A 27,140-nucleotide genomic window follows, 5' to 3' on the forward strand; every position below is an offset into this window, starting at 1 on the left:
AATTTCAAACAAAGCATTAACTTGATGATGCACAGAAAACTGTGGAATTGGCCCAACAATTTGTAGATAAGAAACTTATCCTGTTGTTCAGTAAGGAATTAGTTTTCAACTCCGACCAATGGGGATTTGAACAGGAAATGCATATGAAAGGAACCCTGGAAATTAGAGGTACCAAGAGGATTGCATCAACATCAGCTAACATCAGTGCCTTAACCACATTCCTATACAACTATGTGAACTGTTATTCTGAATGGTAAATTGGCTGGGAAACTACCTATTATGCTGTAAGAAGTTGGAGTTGCTCTGACCCCTACAATTCTTTCTCACTTGCATGATCTTGCAAGGGCAGTAGGGAATATTTACATCACACTAAGCAAGAGTGGGAAAATGAGCATAAGAGAACTACAGCTCTGGTATGAGCACTGCTTTTGGCCTATAGCTGGTCAAAATAACTTGCTTTTGCTCGATTCCTGGTCTGCGTACAAAAATCATACTCCTTTACAGTAAACTACCCTTACTGAAAAGCGTCTGACATTGCAATTCATACCACCTGGAACCACTGGACAAATTCAGCCTCTGGATGTTATTTTTTTTCTGCATCTATAAAACATTATCACACCATCTGCAGCTATGCCTTAAAGGTCAGCCAGTTGCATGATAAGCTCCATGACAGACTTTTGCATTCGGTTGCGTGCCATCACATTCCACCAGTTCTCATCACCTTGTTACACCAGTATGATTATATAGGTATTCTTTAGGAGTGGGTAACTAGATGGATGTCCTGCACGGTTTGCAGCTACCAAGGAGTTTGCCTTCGATTTTGATGGTGCAAACCTTTGTAGTCACTATGGCACACCATTTTTCCATTCGGTGTTCATAGTGCAAGTTAATGGTTTGTTTTGAACATTTACTGAATGTTGACAATGTCCACTGTGTGAAGTGTGACACATACATCCCACAGGAGGTTTATTTCTGCACCTCTCGGACACTCATTTTCTGTCGTCGTCCTGATCCACACGGTGAGCCATCAGCAGCCAATATTTTTTCATGTCTTAAGTGTTAACATAACATTTTAAAATGAGCTTTACAAAAGACTGAACTTACAACCTGGCATTCAAGGGGCTCCTTGTTAGTGTGGTGGTTATTAAAGTTATTAAACTTATAATTAGTGAGTTTTACAACTCATACATAGTGCATGCACAAAAAAGGGTAAAACAGATATTTTTGACAAATGCATCACTCAGGAACATACACCACAGCATCAAACAATTGACGAACACATGGAAGATTTTAAGAGCCAACCAATTATTGATTTTTAAAAACCAGTAATGGATAAATATGAATAAACTTTTTACACCATACTTGCATCTGCTTACTGTATTTAAGGTGTAATATTTATAATCAGTAATTATGTAACTAGGGCTATATTTTACAATACACAAGTTCTATCAAAAACTTACATTTTTGTTCTACTTTATACATTTATTAAGACAACATATAGAAAAGAACAAAAGCTGTAGCTGATGGTAAAAACTGTTATTGAAATTTAGTAGTAAAAGTTGAATGGTAACCAAAGAGTACATTACAAATTAATTAAATTTTTTTACGATTTTCCTTCAGTGATGCAGAAGGTACAGCAGAAAATAAAATTAGAGATGCAATAATTTTTTGTGAAAATTCTGATGCAAAATGATATCAGAAGCAGAAAACTTAACTATGGCTAAGGCTTCCAAATTCATTTCTTTTATCCTCTCTCAATGAACACTTACTAAATAAAAATTTAAAAGGTTCTCTTGACTGACTGTGCTACTCAGCCATGTCTTCATTCACCTGAGGTTGCTAAATGGCCTTTCAGCAGCGTATGTGGAGTGGATAGAAGAATTAGTTTGACATGGAGAAGATCTAGGCAATTAGATCCCAATATTCAGAAAATAACATTTTTTTCCTCCCAAGAACATTTCGGCAAAAATCCTCAACAGATAGGACACTGTCTTTGGAAGAAATCTCTCTCTCTCTCTCTCTCTCTCTCTCTCTCTCTCTCTCTTTTTTTATATATATATATATATATATATATATATATATATATATATATATATATATATATATATATATATATATATCCATTCTGGTGTACTGAATACACGTCAAAATCCTATATATATATATATATATATATCCATTCTGGTGTACTGAATACACGTCAAAATCCACAGATTCAAAGTTACAACAGCTGCCTCTTATGGGAACCACTATTTGCATGCAAAAAGTTTTGGACAAGAATAGTGTCAAGTATAGCATAAAAGTTTATGTTGTACTCTTCTACTGAGCATCTAACTCATCTGTAAAAGTAAATGAGAACTTCAGGCTGAATCTTACTCAACTTGTACATATGTACCCTTGTCATATACCACAGTAGATGGAGAAGATAAGGTCTTCAGAATTACAACTTTGTAAGTGGTGGACAAGAAAAGACTTCTCTGAAAGTTTTCTTTGAGAAAAAATAGTGTGGAACCCCGTTCTTAATGTAAAGAGATTTGTTGCCAAATAACCAACCACCACCTCTGGGAATGTTCACATAGGGAGAGATCAATAATTGCTCTTCGATGGCAACAATTGCCTATTACACAAGCAGAAGTACACTGCAACATGAAACAAAATCCAGTAAGTTCACAATAAAATTAGTGTACCGAGCCACATGAAAACATGCACAGGTTAAACTGAATAAAGGCCAGTTGCAATACAGCAACACAGGCATGGGGGTATTGATAAACATCCCTATAATACCCGCATTTCGCTGCTCTACCTCTGAGGACATCTCCTGCGGTTGGAGATGAAACGTCAGGGGAAAGTTTTATACATCAACCGCGGTCTATCAGCCCGGAACTATTAAGTGAAGACAATACCAGCCGTGAAAGCCTACACTGTATGAACCCCCATAACAGCTAAGTTAAATTGCTTGGCAAAATAATTATATCAATCTGCAGGTGCCAAAGCTTAACTTCACTCTAGGAACCTCACATGCAGGCACACTAAGTGCAAAACAGGAGGAACAGCTCACGTCATTATTTTGCAGAGTCTGTAAATCTAGAATTCTTGTTCAGGTAAATCAGAACACGGCACTGGCTGATTCACAGGAAACCAGATAAACTTCATTACCACTTGGGCTTAAATCTGCTGGTTAGCTGGTCTCACATGATCAGCCCATTGGAGAGGCCAGTTTTGCTTGCAGGCAGCACCCATAGTGAACATGGATGTAGTGAGACTTTATCATTATACATCTTTAGTCAATACACACAGCAGGGTTACAACACACAGTGCTACTAAAATACACAGAAAAGTCCATATGCACTGTAAAATGGGTATAGGGGAGGTTACTTCAGTTCTTGGACTGCATGATACAATCATTTAGCTCAGACAATGAACAAGTATCTCAGCTATAGCTTATGTTCAAGGGATTAATCAGTCAAGCTGTAGAAAATGTGTAACTATCGTATCTCCCTTGGCATACAAACAATGCCAGGAAACTTTTTAAGACAGTACCTACTACATAACATGTACAAAAAATACATCTAAATCTGCAAATATGCAAATGTTAATTTAAATGTGTTTGGCTGGAAAAATGTGCACATACTAAAGCCTTCAATGACTACCATGGCAAAATATTATTTTGACATCTTTTCCAAAACTTCTAAAAATGAGCTACATGTATGGATTGTCAGTGACTCCCAAGTTAATGTTCTAAAACTTGTCAGCCAATCATCATTTACTGTAGCTTACAACAAATCCATAGTACAGGGAAGTGTTCGCTGTGATTGTAAAAGAATTCAGGTGGCACACATCTACAGCAAATGCGGAAAAACTGATCCACTAAGCAACTGTTTTATATCACTAACATCTATTTGTAGTAAATTTTTAGAATTTATGCAGAGCTCAAATGCAATGAACCATCTGGAATGAATGATCTCTATGAAACTAATATGGATAGAGAAAACAATGATCACCATGGAAGCAACTACGGATCTTTACACACGAAATCCAAAGAGCTGTGGTTAGCATCAACTGTATGGATATGACATTCTTGTGTTCTACATTTTCGAAAAGCTTTTGATTTGACATGACAACAATGCCCAATGTAAATAAGTCTGTATGGCACATATAACCAGGTTTGTGACTGGATTGGAAATTTCTGTGCCGTTAGAACACAATATGCTATTCTGAACATTGTAAACTGCAAAAACTTATGAAAAACCTTTTGTGCCCCTGGGACAGATAAATAGGATAATTACTGATCAGTTTATACATTAATTACTTACTGTTAATTCAGAAGGAAGTTTTGACCAGTAAAATTGTAATGGCAACCACTTAGAATTTGAAAAACCTTCCTATCAAATACTCTATACTCAACTTTACGGTGAGCGCTTATCTTCATTCCTTCCACTGTTTAAATTCAAGTTGGCCACTTCTGAAATGGAAAACTATAGCAATCTTTGCCTACTGATTAAGGAGTCTCTACTAGATTCAGCTACACCATACACATAACCTGTCGTAACATGCGGGAATATGAAGTGAAATAATCACATAGACTCACTCTTAAGGGAAGATAGTGCAAGACTCATTTATTGGAAGGACACAGGGAAAAATTCAGTTTGTTTGTGAAAGCAGTTGTATACAAGACACTTGTGAGATCCAATGATGTCAGGCTAATATGGGACACAGTTTATACAAAGATAGTCTGCACTGGAACAGAGCGGTTCAACTGATGATATAGCAAAAAATACTGAAAAATCTTAACTGATAAGAATACCAAAGAAAGTACCACAAGTATACAGAATAGTTGCTTTAAAAAAAAAAAAAAAAAAAAAAAAAAAAACACCCAAGAATCTGCATTCAGCTTGAAATTACAAATGTAGAGGGTTTCTCATGAAAGAAGTCCAGGAGGGGTCCACATGTCACATGGTGCGTTTGCGAACTGCAGCACTGCGTCTGCTGGTTGTCGCTATGTGCAGTTCTCCGACGCCAATACTTTGAATGTGCCCCCTATACTGTGCGACTGGTGTACTGGTGTTTTTATCAAGGTTTTTTTTTGCCAAGTTTAATCGCTTCAAATATTGTTGCTAGATGTCATTATTGTAACAGTGCTGAGTCCAGGGCTTTCCCTGCCTGTATCTCGCTGGGCCCGGTCCTCAAACAGAAACACTGTGCATGTGTGTTCTATACTGTGCGACTGAGTGTTCAGATGTTTTGTTTTGAGTTCCCTACCAAGTTTCCATTCAGTATGGTATACACAAAGGATCAGTAACTGTTTCTTGTGTTGGACTATGCAAAAAGAGAATTGTATGTGGAATGTGAGCTTGAATTCATATGAAAATTTCCTGGTTTGCATGTTCCCAATGATTCAACAATACACAGATTAGTGAAGAAATTTCAGGAGACTGGATTTGTGTTACACAAATGAAGGCCTAGAGAACCTATGGTTTGAACTGGAAAAAAAAATAATTAAATGAGGTAGGGGAGGCCCTGGAAAGAAGTCCGAGAAAATCTCTGGACCATTTGCACTCAAGACAAGTGCGTCAAGAGCATCTGCTCGCAGAGCTGTGCACAAACCAAAATTGAAACTGTACAAAATAATGGTAGTGCATCAGCTGAGGAACTCAAATACTGTTGCTCAATGTCGTTATTGCAGCTGACTGTTACAGTCTGTGCACGATGGGGAAGTTTATCCCAAGACGCTTTTTTTTCTGACAAAGCATCGCTGCATTTGTCATAGTAAGTAAATTCTCAGAACAACTGATGCCAGAGCTCAAAAATTCGCATGAATTACCTTAACAACCTCTGCACGATGTGAAAACAGGAGTGTGGTGTGCAATTAGTGCAAGACGAATTATTGGACCAATATTTTTCCACAAAACAATATGTTGTGACAGATACGTGAACAATATACTGCATCCATTTTTTCGTGAACTACCACCTAACAAAAAGATGTGCCATTATTTCATGCAGGACAATGCGAGACCATACATCACCAATGCTTCTTTATGACGGCTATACAAATTGTTTTTGATGACTCGCCTCCCTGTTCTCCATATCTAAATCAGTGTGACTTTTATCTTTGGGGAATGTTAAAAGACAAGGTGTATGCAACCAATCCCACACGCTCAAAGAGTTGGAAGACAGGGTTTGGCTAGTCATTTCCCAGTTTTCGGCAGCCGAAATTTGTCAAGTGTTTGCTAATGTGTTCAGGAGGCGCCAGGTTGCTTTTACCACAGAGGGAAATCATTTTGAGCACCTACTATAAATAAAGGTAAGCTGAAGCTAATCAGATGGCAATGTTGTTCATCCTTAACTCAGGGGAAGCGCACATGCAGCCAACTCCTGGCAGATTAGTGTCCGAGGCTCCAGCATGGTGGCAGCCGGTGGCACTGCCACACGACCTATGGAGCCTTCCCAGGCATCTTTCATGAGATAACCTGTACTTAAGTTCCCTATGTTTTGCTCCTGTAGAAACTGAAGAAAAAATTAAATTAATAATGACTCTCAGAGGCATATAGCCAATATTTCTTCCTGTGCTCTATCCAGGAATGGAACGCCAAGAAACTTTAATACTTTTAATACTCTGTAAAAAGTGCCCCCTGTCACAATTATTTTGATTTTTTAAGTGTAGTGTATTAAATGTACATTAACAAAAATTATTTTATTTTTGCCAACACTTACACCAAGTTAACTTAAAATACATCAGTACAGCTGTTCACTGTTCCTGGAATAATTAAACACTTCTTTGAAACTGTACAAGAATATTCTAATACAAATAATACCAGTAATACTTTGAAACCATCACACATATCCAATATTGCTCTAAACATTGATCAAGGGAAGAATAAATACATAAATTATATCAGACAAAATTCATCCAGGTCATGTTGGGCACACAATTTACACTGGCATGTAAAACTACTGGACAAAAGTAGCTTTTCCAAGATGTATCACTGCCATAGCTCGATGTTCCTGGGTGCATAAAGTGTTCCCAACTCCTGTCATACGAGGATGTGTCCAATGTTGTTGAACATTATTGTTTTAGTGGTCCAGGTATTCTGGTGTGGGGAGGCATAAGTTTCATGGGCTTACTGACATCCTAACCTGGTCAGTGTTTTTTGTGGCACTGCACTCCTCCCCCACATGTCTCTTTTCAGGGTAACATTCAACCTGGACTTCATTTTTACGGGTCACGATGAGGGACCGCATTGAACAGCACAGGTGCAGCAGCTCTTGGAATGAGAGGATATTCCAAGAATGGCATTGCATGTCCATTACCCTGTGACTTAAATCTCATCAAGCATGTGTGGGATGGGTTGGGGAGACATATTGCAACATGTTCACATGCACCAGTGACCATCCTGCTGTTGTCAGCTGTTCTAGTGGAGGACTGGAATGCCCTACCACAAGAAATACTTAACAACCCTGTGGTCAGCATGGGACCAAGTTGTAGAGCAAGCACTGCCATTCATGGTGATCACACTCCCTACTAAGATACATGTGCCACCTTTAGAAATGTGCAGGGAAGCATCATGAATCATGATAGATTTAGTGTCATAGTTGTCTTTTATATTAAAAGTGTCATTTCTGTTTTTCTCATTACATATTTCTTTCAGTTAACTTTTGTACAACATTGTAGCAGTTTTTTCTATGTATGGTCAAAGTTTCCTCGAGCTACGTTACTTGGCAGTGACATGGGAAAGTTACTTTTGTCCTCAAGTTTTGAACATCAGTTTATCATTGGTCTATAATAAACAAAAAACACAAAAAATTTTATGAAACCATTCAATCCAATTAATTTAATTGAACTGTGCTTGGTTCAGAAAGGCTACAACTTACATCTACTTGATATCTGAAACCGTTCATGTGTTGCTGCAATAATAGCATAGGATTTTCAGAAATAAGAGATTAGTTTCAGCAGATAATATTTTAGATAGATACAAGATGTAGTGCCCCAGTGAGTAAAGCTGCTGTTGACCTTTGTAACAAAAACAAAACCTTCACTAATAGCAACTGGATGTTTTTCAAAACACACCTTTGTCCTGGGTAACCTTCTGAATATTTGTTATTCAGGCATGAACCGAGGGCTTCAAGTGCTGCTCGGCTGCAGAAGTTCTGTAATCATTAGAAAGTATTACTTGTAGAATGAACACTTACTTTGGATTTTAGTGTAAATAAGAAGTAAACATCTTAACCCGTATTAGACCACTGTTCCAGTTTTTGGAATGTCGTATTACACAGCTTCTACTGAAGTACATATTGTGAAGAAAGTGAAACTTTTATATGGTGGTGTTACGTTGGTGACACTGAGAATGTGCCTCAGTTATTCCATTGTTGAACTGCATATGAGTACCAGGAGACACTGTTGTTAAATGTTATTTCAGTGCAACATGTTATCCTCAAAGATGTGAGTAAATGTCTTCTATTTTTTTGACTAGTTTTCACTGTAAGTGAGATTTTGTAGATATTATGAGTTAACCATCCTATCTGAAGCGCATTAATCTTGGCAACAAAGGATTTCTGCTCATGGATCTGCGATAAAATTCTGTGTTTCATTTTTTGAAAGCAGCTCCAACAGGGTAAGTTATGTGAACTACTGAACATTACGAGGTGCATTCAAGTTATAAAGCCTCCGAATTTTTTTCTCCAGACTGGAAAGAGAGAGAAACATGCGCATTGTTTTAAAATGAGGCCACGTTCATTGTCAATACGTCCCAGAGATGGCAGCACCGTACATCAGATGAAATTTTACCACCAGCGGCAAGAATGAGAACTGTTTTAAATACTTAAAATGGCGACGTTTTCCTTACTTGAACAGCGTGCAATCATTCGTTTTCTGAATTTGCGTGGTGCGAAACCAATTGAAATTCATCAACAGTTGAAGGAGACATGTGGTGATGGAGTTATGGATGTGTCGAAAGTGCGTTCGTGAGTGCGACAGTTTAATGAAGGCAGAACATCGTGTGACAACAAACCGAAACAATCTCGGGCTCGCACAAGCCGGTCTGAAGACATGATCGATGATCGAGAAAGTGGAGAGAATTGTTTTGGGGGATCGCCGAATGACTGTAGAACAGATCGCCTCCAGAGTTGGCATTTCTGTGGGTTCTGAGCACACAATACTGCATGACGACCTGAAAATGCGAAAAGTGTCATCCAGGTGGGTGCCACGAATGCTGACGGATGACCACATGGCTGCCCGTGTGGCATGTTGCCAAGCAATGTTGACACGCAACGACAGCATGAATGGGACTTTCTTTTCGTCGGTTGTGACAATGGATGAGACGTGGATGCCATTTTTCAAACCAGAAACAAAGCGCCAGTCAGCTCAATGGAAGCACACAGATTCACCGCCACCAAAAAAATTTCGGGTAACCGCCAGTGCTGAAAAAATGATGGTGTCCATGTTCTGGGACAGCGAGGGCGTAATCCTTACCCATTGCGTTCCAAAGGGCACTACGGTAACAGGTGCATCCCACGAAAATGTTTTGAAGAACAAATTCCTTCCTGCATTGCAACATAAACGTCTGGGAAGGGCTGTGTGTGTGCTGTTTCACCAAGACAACGCACCCGCACATCGAGCTAAAGTTACAAAACAGTTTCTTCATGATAACAACTTTGAAGTGATTCCTCATGCTCCCTACTCACCTGACCTGGCTCCTAGTGACTTTTGGCTTTTTCCAACAGTGAAAGACACTCTCCGTGGCCGCACATTCACCAGCCGTGCTGCTATTGCCTCAGTGATTTTCCAGTGGTCAAAACAGACTCCTAAAGAAGCCTTCGCCGCTGCCATGGAATCATGGCATCAGCATTGTGAAAAATGTGTACGTCTGCAGGGCGATTACGTCGAGAAGTAACGCCAGTTTCATCGATTTCGGGTGAGTAGTTAATTAGAAAAAAAAATTGGAGGCCTTAGAACTTGAATGCACCTCGTACAGCACAGGAGAATCCTCACCTGCTCAAATCAGATGGTTTTATAAGCTCTCCACAAAAATATAGAGGACTCAGATGAGAACAGTGGTGATGAAGAAGGGACCATCTCTCTGGAAAAGAATTCAGCAGAAGAAGAAGGTACAGCCACCACTATAGTTGGGAGCAATGTGAAACCAGTTGCTGTATGAAACTTCTTGAATGAAAATGAAGGTGGTGCAGTTGATGAAGAAACTTCTGAACAAAGTAATGAGTTGTAAGAAACTGGTAACACTTCCACCACAATACTCTGACTTTCAACACAAAATAGAGACAACAGAAAATAAGAAGCGTTGTTTACAGAAGAAACGCTTCTACACTGACCTTTCTATTGATGAAGGGAAGCAGTGAACTCTGAATCCTTTAATTTTATTACAGGAATAGAGTCCTATTGCATTATGTAAGCTTTTCTTTGATAATGAACCATGATTGCAACTTACACCAACTAATATGCTATGAAAACTAAAAATTTTCAGCTACACAATACTGTTAATGACCTTGAAATATATTTCACAATTTTACTTGTATTTGCTTATTCTCAGGTTCCTAGATTGAAGGTGTATTAGGAAAAAGGGTGACAACTGTCAAAACACCACTATTTTTAATGCTACGCCCTGGAAGAGGTTTATACAAATTACGAGAAACATTTACGTTTATGACAATAATAATTTATATCCTGATAAAAGTTTGGCCTTTGTTACAATCAGTGAATGAAAAATGGAACTTTTATCATGGGGATGTAAATTTGTCAGTGGATGAAGCAGAACAACACATGCATGGTGAGCCAATGAGATTCAGTTATGAAGCCTGATGCCTGTTGTATATCATGGAACAAGAACTGGTAATAGTTTACCGAAGATTGGTATTGTCATGAATCTTGTCAGTGCTCTGAAAGGCAAAACCAGTTGTAATCTGTTTTTGACAACTACTTCACTTATTTTTAATGAAGATCACACCAAACAGAACTGGGAATGCGATTCTGTTTATACGAACATACGTGGAGTGAATTGCCTGATGAGAATGTATAAAAATATAGAACATAAATTATGGGCAAAAGTGGTATTGGCAACCAATAATATTCCCAGCAAGTGCATTGGGGAATGAGGGAATACAATGAGCAAGGAACAAACTTCTGATTTTCTTGCAATCACATGACATGTGATGTGACGTACTAACTAAAATATCATCAAAAAAATTCATCAGAAGACAACTTGCCAACTATGTTAGATATGTTGCAAAGAAGGTAATGAAAGAAGTTAGATATGATAATGAAGGACACTATATAGCAAAAAGGACATAAGCAGACAATGTGGACAGGGGGAAGGAAAAAACTATGAAATGCTTGAAGCGTAATGTCACCACCCATTTGTGAGTCTTCAAGAAAAGTAACTGTATTTTAATTTATTACATTTTTTCAGTGATATTTTAACAAATCTGTAAAGAGTTTTCAAGTACAAAAGAATAAATATTTAATGTAAATGTAATGTTGTTCTTATTTTTACAATACTCTAGCAAAACTACTGTTCAAAAAATGGAACGTCCAAGAAAATGTAGCTATTTATCAATGTGGGGCCATTGTTCTAGAAGTGGGGTTCACAAAGCAACAGGGATTAATTTTTTTAAATACAGAAATTTCTCTATGAATAATGTTTTTGGATGTCAAAGTCATTGGAAATCCATGGCAAAAGGAAAACAAATGTTGATCCCACATGGGTTAACATACTTTATAATGATGACATATCAAGTGCCTGTGAAGTTTTATTTGAAGGCTTCACCACATTAAAATCAAATAAAAAATTGTAAATGTGCATGGTAATAACCCAATTCAAATTTAGTTAGAGTCTGTTTTTCTCCTTTTAATTCTCTGTGATAATAATAATAATAATAATAATAATAACAATAATAAACAAGACCATGGATGAACATTAAATAAATGTTTGATACCACACTATTATTCATTACACATAGGAGGGAATGAGCAGCCTACAGGCACATGGAAAGCTTTCAACTCGTGCATTAGTGAACACCATCATTTATAATTATCAAATTTCTTGGTAATTTACATAATAGATAACACTGTTATACAAAAGTTTACTACACCATCTTACATGTTATAAATAAGAAAAACGTTAATTTTTTCCTCAAAGAATGAACACTAAGTCATTATTTCACATAAAAAATTGTTGAAAACTTGACTGAAGAATAAAATAAACAAACTTGAATTCTTTAATGTACAGATGAGGGTAATTAGTTATTTGCTTCACACATAAAAGTAGCTTCAGGCATACCTTAAGGGAGTGTTACTGGATTATTTGTTTTCATAATATACAGGGTGTTCCTCCTAAAAGTCGTCAGATGCACTTTCTCTGGTGTTTCAGCAGATATATGCCATTACCTTTTTGCAATGTTTAGCTGGAATGAGCCTAAATAAATGCAGCTCACCACATCTTTCATGTGACACCTATTGTTGATGGAAAGCATCAGTTTGTTTCCTTGTTACAAACAAAATTATTTCTAAAGCAGAGTTTTATGTGCTCATTTGATAGAGGAGTTCCAGGTTAGTCCAGTCCATTATTTGTTTTATCAAGATGTATTAACAGGACAGCAAAACATTAAGAATAATCAGTACTCCAGCAATAACAGCACCACCCTGGCCTGTGCTGGCTGCTACCACCATGCAACTCACTCGCTACTGGAGTACTAGTTATTCTTTGTGTTTTACAGTCCTTGTTAATACATCTCCACCAAAAAAATAACAAATTTGACTAATTTGGTACCACTCTATCAAATTGGCACGTAAATTCTTCTTTAAAATAATTTTATTTGTAATGGGAAAAACTGAGGCTTTCCAGCAACAACAGGGGTCACGTGAAAGACATGATGAATAGTACTTGTTTTGAATGACTCCAGTTACACATTTCAGAAATAAAATTGCAAATAGATGCTGACACATAGGAAAAAATAACCTGATGATTCTTAGGAAGGACACCTGATACATAAATGACCAGATGGTTAATGTCTGACGTTCCACAAGGCTTTTCACAGATGATGCTGTTGTATACAGAGAAATTATAATGCTACAAAACTGTAGCGAAATGCAAGAAGATCTGCAGGACTGACATATGGTGCAGGGATTTGCAACTGGTCCTCAACATAAACAAATGTAACACACACAGAAAGAGCCATTATTGTACATTACATGATGCAGAATAATCACTGCAAGCAGTCACGTACATAAAATATCTAGGCATACGCATACAAAGTGATCATAACTGGAACAGTCACAAAAACTAAAAAAAATCCTCAGGAAATTACTCCAGCCACAAAGGAGGTAGCTTATGAAACCCTTTTCCAACCAATACTCTAATATTGCTCATCAGTCTGGGATAGGACTGATAGACAAAACAGAGAATATTCAAAGAAGAGCAGCACATTTTGTTACAGGTCCATTTAATAAGTGTCATGAAGATGCTCGGTCAACTTCAGTGGCAGATACTACAAGAGAGGCATGCAGCATCACAGTATGGTTTACTGTTAACATTCCAAGAGGATTTGGTCCTAGAAGAGTCAATCAATATATTGCTTTCATCTCCACACATCTCACAAAAATACCATGAAAATAAAATTAGAAAGATATGAATTCAAACTGAGGTTTACCAGCAATCATTCTTTCCATGAACTACTTGTGACAAACAGGAGAAGGGGGAAGTGCCATTCTTACACAAAAGCCCCTCCATCATACCCCATAAAGTGACTTGCAGAGTATAGGTGCAGATGCAGAATATGGGACCAATTTGAGAGCACACAGAGTGAAGCAGGAAATGGTTTTACTGACCACTGCTTACCCTACACTAATAAAGGTTGAAGACAATACCTCAAACTTAGTACTTACTAAGAATTTTGAAGATGTGTGTGTTGTTTTTCATAAAGCACTATTTTGATTTATCTTTAATGCATGCATTTATAAAGAGAGCTTTGCAATAGTAGCTGAAGCCTCTAACCAGAGAAGAGATCATCTTTATTTTGTTGACAGTTAGTCAACAAAGCTGCCACTGTGTTGTTTATTTTGGCCCTATTCTACAGCATAACTAATATTTAGTAACCTCAAGTTAGCACACCAGCTACCATCACCACAACAACAATCCACAATGAAATCACCAAAACAAGAAACACATGTAAACTTGCACACTAACCTATATTCATCTACATATCTACAACATTATGCTGCAATTCACTCTTAAGTGTTTGGTAGAGGGAACATGGACCCTCCTTCTGACTATTGTTCAACCCTTCTGCTCTCTAAAAGTGCATGGGAACAATGAACACCTGAAGCTTCCTGTGCAAGCTTTGATTACTTTTATTTTTAGATAGATGGTCACTTCTCTTTATGTAGGTGGGAGTCAACAGTATGTTTTGGCATTCAGAGGAGAAGCTGGTGATGTAATTTTTGTGGAAGTACTTCACTGTAATGAAAAACATCTTTGTTTTAATGATTGTCGCTCATACTAGCTTTCATATCCATGACACTCGCTCACCTATTTTGTGATAGTACACGATGATGTGCCCTTCCCTGAACTTCTCTGATGTCCTCTGCCAGATTTTAACAAAATAAATTGGGAACATGCATTGTGTTACTGTAAATTTTATTCTTTGTTTGATGACTGCAGAGAAGAAAGAACACTTGAGTGAATGTTAGCAATAAACTCCTCAAAGAAGCTGATGATGACTAAACAGTCATGCATCACACGAGACAAAGACTGGTATCATGGCTATGAAATTAAGACAAAAGGATCTTGAAGCCCAAAATCAGCAGGACAGTCTCACTCTAATGCCAATGACATGTTAACAGTATTTTTGTTTTTCAAAAATCCATGAAATTGTGACTTTCATATTTTTGTTTTCAGGTCAAACAACCAGTCATCACTACTATGCTAGTGTTTTTAAAATGTTGCATGAGAAAATTCAGAAAGAAGACTATAGCTGTGGCAAAACAACAAAGAACTATCACCATGACAACATGTCAATTTGTGTAATTCATGCCAAAAAGCAGACTATTCTTCATAGCATACTCCAAGATCTCAATTCATATCATTTTCTTGTTTCCAAAATTAAAATCAGAGTTCAATGGATGCCATTTTGTCAATGACACAACTTTGGATGCCATCAGTGATTACAGAGAACTGATCACCGGCAGTGAAGGACATTCCAAAATAAACTTTCCAGGACTGCATGGTACAATGGAAACACCACTACAACATGTGAGAGTAGGGAGGGGACAGAGAGAGTACTCTGAACGGACAAGCTTGAAACATCTGGAAGTTGAATGAAAACTTTTCTCTTAAAGTTCAGTTACCATTTGACCAGACCTCATATGCACTTTCCTTTACAGATGCATCATGCTTTCACAGAAACATCTTAACAAATCTAAATATTCAGGTTATCTTTACTAATACCAATATCATATGCTTCCCTGTTTCACATCACATCAGAATATTCCCTTATGTATTGAAATGACATTTTCAGAAGTCTACTAGTTATCTTTCAATATGATACTGATTCTTTTCCCTTCCACCTATTATCTTTTGTTTATCCATATTTACAATGAGCTACCACTCAGCATATCAAGTGGAAATACTGCTTAAGTTCCTGCAAACTGGAATGTTGGGAATATATTATCATACCTTAAGGCAAATACATCATGTTTTTAGTATTCTCTGAAACTACTGACATGTCAAGTATCATTTAAGAAGGACATCCATTTTCTGAAACTTACCATTAACTTCTATACTAATGCACACTGATCAGTCAGAACATTATCACCACAGACATACTATTGATATAAACGCGTTCAGGTGATTGCAGCATCACTTGGTGAGGAATGACTGCTACTATGTGCATGTAGTATCAGTGAGCATGTTGTCCTTGTGTAGAATGGGGAAAGTGTGCAATCAGAGTCTGACTGAGGGCAGATTGTGATGGCCCGGAGGCTCAGCAGAAGCATTTCGGAAACTGCACTACTTTATGGGTATGGGGAGGAGTGCTGTGGTGAGTGCCAACATGTGGCAAAACCAAAGTAAAACCATGTCCAGATATGATGGGGTTGGGCGGCCATCCCCCACTACAGACGTCTGACGACGTAGTGTGGGCGGGCTGGAAAAACAGGACAAGTGGTGAACTATGGTGGAACTAACATCACACTTTAATGCTGGGCAGAGTATAAGTGTGTCTGAACACAAAGTGAACCAAACACTCATAACAATGAGCATCCGCAGCCGCTGATCCATGCACGACTGAAATGGGCACATGACCGTCAGCACTGGACATTGGCGCAGTGAGAGAGTGTTGCATTGTCTGATGAATCCTGATACCTTCTTCATCATGCTGATGGTATGGCACAAATCTGTTGTCTTCCAGGCGAACAGCTCCTCGACACCAGTACTGCGGGACGGAGACAAGCTGGTGGCAGTTCCATTATGCTCTGGGGAACATACACATGGGCATCCATGGGTCCAGTGGAACTCGTGCAAGGCATCATGATAGCCAAGGAGTATTGTACACAGACCATGTACAAGCCTTCATGATGATCATGTTTCCAAATAGCAGTGGCGTTTTTCAATACGATAATGCACTAGGTCACAAGGCCAGAGTGTGATGGAGTGGTTCAAGGAACACAGCCGCAAGTTCTGGTTAATGTACTGCCCCCCCCCCCCCTCCCCCAGCCCCACAATTTGCCAGATTTGAACCCGACTGAGCACATCTGGAATGCGACTGAACAAGATGTCAAAGTTCATCATCCCCTTCCCTGGAATTTATGGGAATTAGACGACTTGTGTTTGCAGATTTTGTGGGAACTCCCTCCAGCGACCTACAAAGGCCCCAATGCTTACATGCCACAATGCGTTGCCACTGTTATCCGTGCCAGTGGTGGACATACCAGCTACTAGGTAGGTGGCCATAAAGTTCTGCCTGATCAGTGTACTGCAAAGCTCTGCAGACATTACAGCCATTGTTGGGAGCAACATCAGAATATTGTGTCTCCTGTGCAAGTACATAATGGCCACTGAAATGTATCCAAAGTTTGCAGCAACAGATGACTGCCAACAGTGGAAAGTCACAGTTCATGGAACCTAGATTCACTAAAATTGAAAATCAAACAAACACTGTTGGGTAAGATCCCTAAGATTGTCACTATTTAGCACCCTGCAGGAAACATGTATAGTTTACTTATGACTACAGAGCTGCATCATTACTACACGCCCACAGAGGTAATTTCTGCACTTTCGGACCAACACCTTCAGCCTATAGCCCATAACCATCCTCCTATACAAAGGACACCAACTATTTCCTCTACTGACTCTCCACAGTTCCTGTTCCTTTCCAACTCAGTACGCTGCTCGTCACTGTTGATGTTACCTCCCTCTACACCAACATCCCAAAGCCTATTGCTACACATTGTCCGTATACCAGCTATGTCCCTCCCCCATGAACCATGGACCTTGCCGTTGGTGGGGAGGTGTGCGTGCCTCAGCGATACAGGTAGCTGTACCATAGGTGCAACCACAACAGAGGGGTATCTGTCGAGAGGCCAGACAAACGTGTGGTTCCTGAAGAGGGGCAGCAACCTTTTCAGTAGTTGCAGGGGCAACAGTCTGGATGATTGACTGATCTGGCCTTGTAACACTAACCGAAACAGCCTTGCTGTGCTGGTGCTGCAAAACTGCGAATGGCTGAAAGCAAGGGGTAACTACAGCCATAGATTGCCCAGAGCACATGTAGCTTTACTGCATGGTTAAATGATGATGGCATCCTCTTGGGTAAAATATTCCAGAGGTAAAATAGTCCCCCATTCGGATCTCCGGGTGGGGACTACTCAGGAGGGCGTTGTTATCAGGAGAAAGAAAACTGGTGTTCTACGGGTCAGAGTGTGGAATGTCAGATCCCTTAATTGGGCAGGTAGGTTAAAAAATTTAAAAAGGGAAATGGATAGGTTGAAGTTAGATATAGTGGGAATTAGTGAAGTTTGGTGGCACGAGGAACAAGACTTCTGGGCAGGTGAATACAGGGTTATAAATACAAAATCAAATAGGGGGAAAGAAAGGGGTACGTTTAATAATGAATAAAAAAAATAGGAATGCGGGTAAGCTACTATAAACAGCATAGTGAACGCATTATTGTGGCCAAGATAGATACGAAGCCCACGCCTACCACAGTAGTACAAGTTTATATGCCAACTAGCTCTGCGGATGACGAACAGATTGACGAAATGTATGATGAGATAAAAGAAATTATTCAGATAGTGAAGGGAGATGAAAATTTATTGTCATGGGTGACAAATTCGATAGTAGGAAAGAAGGTTGTATACAGGAAGAAGCCTGGAGATACTGAAAGGTTTCAAACAGATTATATAATGGTAAGGCAGAGATTTAGGAACCAGATTTTAAATTGTAAGACATTTCCAGGAACAGATGTGGACTCTGACCACAATCTATTGGTTATGAACTGTAGGTTAAAACTGAAGAAACTGCAAAAAGGAGGGAATTTAAGGAGATGGGACATGGATAAAGTGACAGAACCAGAGGTTGTAGGTAGTTTCAGGGAGAGCATTAGGGAACAATTGACAAGAATGGGGGAAAGAAATACAGTAGAAGAAGAATGGGTAGCTTTGAGGGATGAAGTAGTGAAGGCAGCAGAGGATCAAGTAGGTAAAAAGATGAGGGCTGGTAGAAATCCTTGGGTAACAGAAGAGATATTGAATTAAACTGATGAAAGGAGAAAATAGAAAAATGCAGTAAATGAAGAAGGCAAAAAGGAATACAAATGTCTCCAAAATGAGATCGACAGGAAGTGCAAAATGGCTAAGCAGGGATGGCTAGAGCACAAATGTAAGGATGTAGAGGCTTATCTCACTAGGGGTAAGATAGATACTGCCTACAGGAAAATTAAAGAGACCTTTGGAGAAAAGAGAACCACTTGCACAAATATCAAGAGCTCAGATGGAAACCCAGTTCTAAGCAAAGAAGGGAAAGCAGAAAGGTGGAAGGAGTATATAGAGGGTCTATACAAGGGCAATGTTCTTGAGGACAATTTTATGGAAATGGAAGAGGATGAAGATGAAATGGGAGATATGATACTGCGTGAAGAGTTTGACAGAGCACTGAAAGACCTAAGTCGAAACAAGGTCCCAGGAATACACAACATTCCATTAGAACTACTGATAGCCTCGGGAGAGCCAGCCCTGACAAAACTCTACCATCTGGTGAGCAAAATGTATGAGACAGGCAAAATACCCTCAGACTTCAAGAAGAATATAATAATTCCAATCCCAAAGAAAGCAGGTGTTGACAGATGTGAAAATTAGGCAATACTGACCCTATGACTTATCTTAGAAGATAGATTAAGGAAAGGCAAACCTACATTTCTAGCATTTGTAGACTTAGAGAAAGCTTTTGACAATGTTGACTGGAATACTCTCTTTCAAATTCTGAAGGTGGCAGGGGTAAAATACAGGGAGCAAAAGGCTATTTACAATTTGTACAGAAAGCAGATGGCAGTTATAAGAGTTGAGGGGCATGAAAGGGAAGCAGTGGTTGGGAAGGGAGTGAGACAGGGTTGTAGCCTCTCCCCAACGTTATTCAATCTGTATATTGAGCAAGCAGTAAAGGAAACAAAAGAAAAATTCGGAGTAGGTATTAAAATACATGGAGAAGAAATAAAAACATTGAGGTTCGCCGATGACATTGTAATTCTGTCAGAGACAGCAAAGGACTTGGAAGAGCAGTTGAACGGAATGGATGGTGTCTTGAAGGGAGGATATAAGATGAACATCAACAAAAGCAAAACGAGGATAATGGAATGTAGTCGAATTAAGTCGGGTGATGTTGAGGGTATTAGATTAGGAAATGAGACACTTAAAGTAGTAAAGGAGTTTTGCTATTTGGGGAGCAAAATAACTGATGATGGTCGAAGTAGAGAGGATATAAAATGTAGACTGGCAATGGCAAGGAAAGCGTTTCTGAAGAAGAGAAATTTGTTAACATCGAGTGTAGATTTAAGTGTCAGGAAGTCATTTCTGAAAGTATTTGTATGGAGTGTAGCCATGTATGGAAGTGAAACATGGACGGTAAATAGTTTGGACAGGAAGAGAATAGAAGCTTTCGAAATGTGGTGCTACAGAAGAATGCTGAAGATTAGATGGGTAGATCACATAACTAATGAGGAAGTATTGAATAGGATTGGGGAGAAGAGAAGTTTGTGGCACAACTTGACCAGAAGAAGGGATCAGTTAGTAGGACATGTTCTGAGGCATCAAGTGATCATTAATTTAGTATTGGAGGGCAGCGTGGAGGGTAAAAATTGTAGGGGGAGACCAAGAGATGAATGCACTAAGCAGATTCAGAAGGATGTAGGTTGCAGTAGGTACTGGGAGATGAAGAAGCTTGCACAGGATAGAGTAGCATGGAGAGCTGCATCAAACCAGTCCCTGGACTGAAGACAACAACAACAACAACAACAACAACAACAACAACCAACTATGTTACACTCCCAGCATAACACCTCCACCCTGAGGGTTTGCTTAGCCTTGGCTTGTAGGTGTGTCTCTGTGAGTATTGTGTCCAGTAGATGTGGTATCATTTACAAATAATTTGTTTACACACTGGTTATTACAGGTGCCACCAGGGGGCACCAGCCACATTAGAGCAGTGCATGGACCACCAATGGCTGCAGTGCTTTCAGGACCATAGTGTCATGTGGCCCTCAACTCCCCCAATTTTCGTTCTGCATGCTGGGTACTTAATGTGTGGCAATCCTCCAGCAGGCAGCATTCACTCTCACTCATCCAGTTGTCGGCTAGGCACTGGCAGCACCAGCGGCCATCAGTCTGAACCACAATGAGACCAGCCCTAGAGCTCACATCTACACTGCTACTCACATCAAGTCACCTATGCCACACTGCTTCCGCACTGTGTCTGCATCATGGTGTAGTAACACAACTCACTCGCTGCTGCAGTGTGTCTCAGGGACTGTTAAGTCTACAGCAGACTTTCCTGAACTATTCTTTATTGTGAAATAGAAATATATTAATTGCAACCTGGTAATAATTACTTACTAATCAGCTATTACATGCAGCCTTAACAATCAGGATACTTCAGACGGTGACAAGGATAAATGTTTGCTGGCCCCAGCACCAGCCCTGTATTCATCCTCCAGTGTCATCTCCCACACAGCCACCACCCTCTTCTGCCATGGCCAGCCCTCTTCTCAAGGGTGGCATCGACATACTTCAGATGGCGATGAGGATTTGTATGGCACCACTGCAGCCTTATTGTCTGTCACTTCAAATGGTGACAAGGATAAATGCTCTGCTGGTCTTGTTCATCACCAGTAACCACTCACTTCCAGCCATGCCCAACACTCATGCTGCCATGGCTGGCCTTTCCATGAGGGTAGGCCTGCCCAGTTCCAAGCTAGTGATGAGACGGTGCACCTTCCTCTCGTCCAATGTGTGTGCACATCTTGCCTTCACCCACACCTAATGCTGCTCTGCACAATGCAGCCACAGTCAGTCCTTTTCCCAAGGTTTATGTAGCTCAGACTTCCATTGATGACGATGGTTGAATCTACACACCAACAACCCCAGAGGCATCTGCCATTGTTGTCCTGCCTACCCACTAAGTCCCCTCCATCAGCCGCACCCGACACTGCCCAGCCACTTCGTGCCTTCACCACAATGATGCAGCCATTGCCAGACATCCTCGTAAGGGTAACACAGTTGAGGACACACCAGTTGGCTCCACAGACACCACTCCGCTTTCACTGCACCAAACCTAATATGTTGTCCCCTCTGGCCATGAGCCTGATGCTGGTTCAATCCACCTGTGCCTACACCACAGGAATGCAGTCATGGCCAGACTCCTCCATGGGGACAGTACACCACATCAACTGGCACCAAGGGTCCTGCCCACATTCCCTCCTGCTGTGCCCGAGGACACTACTGCATCCTGCCATCACTGTGGCCCTCTTCACACAGCACCATGACTCGATTTCCACCCAACTGCTACCTTTCTCCAGCCGCACCTCACGCTTCTCCCGTTCTACACCTTTGCCATGGTACATCCACAATCTGAATCTCTTTCCAGAGTGGCGCAACATCTCTGTTGTTAACAGCATAGGTATATACATGGATGAGGGGAAAAAAATTCCCAGATTTTTCACAGATTTCCTGGTTAAAAATACACTTTCTCCGTGTTAAGTGACAGTATACTTTTCCTTGTAACTGTAAAACTTATCAATCCTTTCAATGGTTGTGGTTTTATACACCAGCGTAGAATTGCTCGGCACTTTAGAAAATGAAACTCCAGATTAAAAAAAAAAAAAAAAAGTTTTGGAAAGATGTTTTATGTGCAGCAACATGTACACTGCATTATTTTTGTATTACGGAAGTATAAATTCGAATTCCACTAAACACTGCATGTTACTTTCTGAAGCATTGGAATTGAGATTGCGATGTGCTTTTGTAAGCCAGTCATAGCTCATGTCAAGTTATCTTGCCAGCCGATGACAGCGGATATTCAGAGCATAGTGATGTAGTCAGCCAATAGCAACATCACCATTAAGAAGTGCGAACACAAAAATAGGAAAAGAGTAATGGTTTAAATTGACATACATAGTGTTGCTACAAGTAAAGAAAAGCTTTCACGTATAATATTGGCCTCTAAGATTAATAAGCTGCAAGAGAAGCTAAGCTTTCACACATAATGTTGATCTTTTTTGCATGTGTTACACTTTAAGATACATCATTGTAAAATTTTTAACAGGGCATAAATGTCTGATCTCATGGGCTCGAAATTATTCTAAATGGTCATCGTCAAAGAGTTGATTTTTGAATGAGAGTCAAACGCTCTGCGATTTAAGAAGTTCATTGTACATTCTCGCACAGAGTTCATCTTGCATAAAAGGAAATTTACTTTGAAAGTAAAACTTTTCAAACAACCATTTGGAATATTTTCCTGCAACCTGTTAGGAATAGGTTTGATTCAGCAGTCGCCAGAGAGTGCCAGGTAACAGGCATCACTGCGCTTGTGCAACTACAATGACACAGGAAGCCTTTACATTTGTACCTGTAAAACATTAAAAGATCTTACATTATGATGTTGATGAATCGGGTTGCTGCCGGTTATTCGCATCTTACCTGCATGATATTTCAACTGCATGCCTCGCAGTCTTCTTCAGGTGCTGTCTGATACTGATTCCAGTGTGGAACAAGTCTGGTATTTATGCCTACGTTGTGCTAGGCGTTCCCTCTGCAGTCCACGTTGCGTATGGCACTCTGTCCGTGGTGTGCGCCGACCAATAGCAATGGCTGTAGCATTTTCTTCTAGCCGTGGCTGTTCTGAACGCTGTGTGCGTACTTTGTGGTTATTATCCATTGTCAATATAGCTGAATTAAATTCTGAATGGAGTCCAAGCTGTGCTAGACCTTTTATCTTCTGATTGTCGTCATTTGAGTCCTTCTGCGAATTAGGATTCTGTTACTGTGCTGTGTCATGTTAGGCATTCCGTCCAAAGTTCTTGCCCCCCAGGAGCGGTTGAAACGCCATTTTCAGGCCGATTGTGTTCAAATCGTTGCTCGAGACTCGGAAGAGCGTCCTCAGATACTTTGTCTGTTGTCTGAGATGTCATTTCACGTACCTCCTTAGTTACACGTACTGGGCTGTCATCTCTAATTCCATCCTTAGACTTGTGTCCTTTGGGGTCTGGATGTTGTCTATGTTGCATCTTCAGAAGATTGAGTGCTGGGTTCCACAACCTTAATCTCAATAGATCCTTTGATGACACTGTCCCAGTATCTCGATGTTTGTGTTAAAATCTTGGCATCATTATACTTCATAGAATGATTCAGTTCTAAACAATGTTCAGCAATCGCTGACTTGGTGGCCTGTCTCTGTCTTGTGTGCCTTTGGTGCTCCTTGCACCTTATGTCAACTGTCCTGGTCGTCTGGCCAATGTATGCCATACCACATTCACATGGTACATGGTAAACGTCCCGTTTCTGTAGACACTGGTCATCTTTCACTCTGCGTAGCAGAGCCTTAATCTTGGTAGGTGGATGGAACACACTTTTAATGTTATGTTTGTGGAGAATTCTGCTGATTTTGGCAGATATCGGCCCAACATATGGCAAATGTGCAACCTTTTGCATTTCTTCTTGTATCTCTTCAGGAACCTCTTGTGGGGAAACAAGGCACAGCACCTTTTGAAGATATCGAGAAGAGTACCCATTTTTGTAGAACACGGGTTATAGATGTTCCATCTCTGTTGCCAAATTACCCGGATCTGACAGAGTTCATGCCCAGTGAACCAGTGTTCTGTGTACACCATTTTTCTGTGCCGGGTGGTGGCAACTGCTGGCCTGCAGGTACAAGTCAGTGTGACTGGGTTTACTGTACACACCGTGACTGGAGGTACCATCCCCCTTCCTCCTGACTAGTACATCTAGGAAAGGGAGTAGCCCTTCCTTTTCCAGTTCCATGGTGAATTTAATGTTAGGGCAGCGTGAGTTTAGGTGGTCCAAGAAAACATCAAGCTTTTCCTTCCTGTGGGGCCATATGACAAAGATGTCATCCACATATCTAAAAAAAAGCACCGGTGAGAGAGGGCTGCCCATTGCTACACCTTCCGTTTGCTCATAGAATTGACCCCCATACAGGAAGTACGTAGACATCAGTATGTGTCTGATTAAGCGCAGGAGCGCACCGTCGAAATTTTCTCCAATGAGGTCAAGTGAATCATTCAGTGGTACGCAGGTGAACAGGGAGACCACGTCGAAACTGACCATAATGTCAGAGTCCGAGATCTGTAGCTGCCTGAGGCATTGTAGGAAATCATCCAAGTTATGAATGTGATGGGCACACTTCCCCATATATGGCGAGACATCTTCTGAAGGTGTTGAGCAGTGAGCCAATATTGCTGAATATTGGATGTAGAGGAACCTTAAGCTTGTGCACCTTAAGCAAGCCATATAACCTGGATGTCACTGGTGCTTTAGCCCTTAGCTGCTTAATGGTCTTTTCTGCAAGACCGACTTTGTTTAGAAGAGCCCTGGTCTTTTTATCCACCTTGTCTGTGGGCTTTCTATCGGTCTGTATGCCGGGTCGTCTAGCAGTTATCGCACCTTGCTATCATAATATGCCACTGAATGTGGTATGGCATACATCGGCCAGACAACCAGGACACTTGACATAAGGTGTAAAGAGCACCAAAGGCACACAAGACTTAGACAGGCAACCAAGCCAGCGATTGCTGAACGTTGTTTAGAACTCAATCATTCTATGAAGTATAATGATGCCAAGATTTTAACGCAAACATCGAGATACTGGGACAGCGTCATCAAAGAATCTATTGAGATTAAGGTTGTGGAGAATCTCATTAACCAGGACACCGGTTTCCAGCTGAGCTCGGTCTGGAACCCAGCACTCGATGCAACTTGACAACATCCAGACCCCAAGGGACACAAGTATAAGGATGGAATTAGAGATGACAGCCCAGTACATGTAACTAAGGACGTATGTGAAATGGCACCTCAGACAACAGACAAAGTATCTGAGGATGCTCTTCCGAGTCTCGAGCAACGATCTGAACACAATCGGCCTGTAAATGACGCTGCAGCCACTCCTGGGAGCCAAGAACTTCGGACGGAATGCATAACACGACACAGCAAAGTGACGACTCAAATGACAACAATTGGAAGATGAAAGGTCTTCAGCAATATTGACAACCGATAAGAACCACAAAGTACGTGCACAGCGTTCGGAACAGCAGTGGCTAGAAGAAAATGCTACAGCCGTTGCTATTGGTCGGCGCACACCACGGACAGAGTGCCAGATGCGGCGTGGACCGCAGAGGGAACACCTAGCACAACGTAGGCATAAATACCGGACTCATTCCACACTGGAATCAGTACCAGACAGCAGCTGAAGAAGACTGCACGTCACACAGCTGAAATATCGTGCAGGAAAGATGCAAATAACTGGCAGAAACCCAATTAATCGACATGACAACGCCTCACCGGGAAAGCTTTAAGAATTATCTTACATTATGACATCAGAGGATACTCAAAGAGCATGGAAATTTTGTGAACCATACTAAAACGCATAATTCGGCTTAAAGTGCTCATTCGTATGTTCAGATTCAGATGTAAATTTCCTTGGAGTATCAGCACTGTATTATCTCATGTTGGGTTCTCTATTATGGTCTAATGCCATATGTGCTAGAAGATGAAAATGTGTACTTTAACTGCAGCAAACAGTTGAAACTAGTCAATAGTGTGGAATTAAACCCTTCATTTCAAATAAATTAACTGCCTCAACAGAAAAGGTTAATAAAAACCAAATTTATTTAACAAACCGACAAAAATAACTTCATTGTTCAGCAAGGCAATTAATGCTTGACTGTCAGAAAGGTGGAAATAAAATAAAATCTGAAACTAGTAACATATTTTAGCCTTCTGTAATTATGTGAACGTATTTTAATTCACTTGACAGCTCCTGGCCACAGAAATCTGTTTTGTATTCATTTGACGTGAGAGCAATAAATGAATAGGAAACATGAAAATCACTTAACGTAAACACAGGTCACGTGGAGACTACCACTTCCCCACTACAACTCAGACTGCTCTGTGCATCAGGTCCAGATCTACAATATTTCCAAACTGGGGCAATATTAGATAGTGACACTCCCCCTCCCTCAAGCATTTGAGGTAGGACACCAAAAATTTAAAAAAAATGACTTTTCAAAAATATCTTTATTTTGTAGCACACATCTTTCTGAAGTGTCTGATAAATAAAACATATATGTTCGAGGGAACATAAGGCATGTTATTTGGTCTTAAGTGTGCCAAAGTGCAGTGCCACACCTCTTCACACAGCATTCTTCCATCGCACATCTCTGTATTTCGCTCTGTGGAATTCAAACGTGTAATATTTTGTAATGGGTGCTGTCAAACTATATTCAGGACAGTGTAAATTAAAATGTCCTGTGGTGCCTCTCCTGATCCCAGTCGGCCGGTTTGACAACCTGCCCCTCTTAAAAAAAAAAGACTTGCAATTAATACTGGATGGGATTATTTGTAACCGGCAGAACAA

At 40.2% G+C, this 27,140-nt stretch overlaps 1 protein-coding gene across 1 annotated transcript in view; it reads right to left on the minus strand.

Moving 5' to 3' along the window:
* The window catches only part of LOC126183828 (serine hydroxymethyltransferase, mitochondrial-like), a 132,445-nt gene that overhangs the window by 74,652 nt on the left and 30,653 nt on the right, over positions 1 to 27,140 (minus strand). The window contains exon 3 of the mRNA XM_049926086.1: positions 8,066 to 8,145. Coding sequence (XP_049782043.1) covers positions 8,066 to 8,145 — 80 coding nt within the window. The remainder of the gene's footprint in view (positions 1 to 8,065; positions 8,146 to 27,140) is intronic.

This window comes from Schistocerca cancellata, chromosome 4, assembly GCF_023864275.1.
Source record: "Schistocerca cancellata isolate TAMUIC-IGC-003103 chromosome 4, iqSchCanc2.1, whole genome shotgun sequence".
Classification (NCBI taxonomy): Eukaryota; Metazoa; Arthropoda; class Insecta; order Orthoptera; family Acrididae; genus Schistocerca; species Schistocerca cancellata.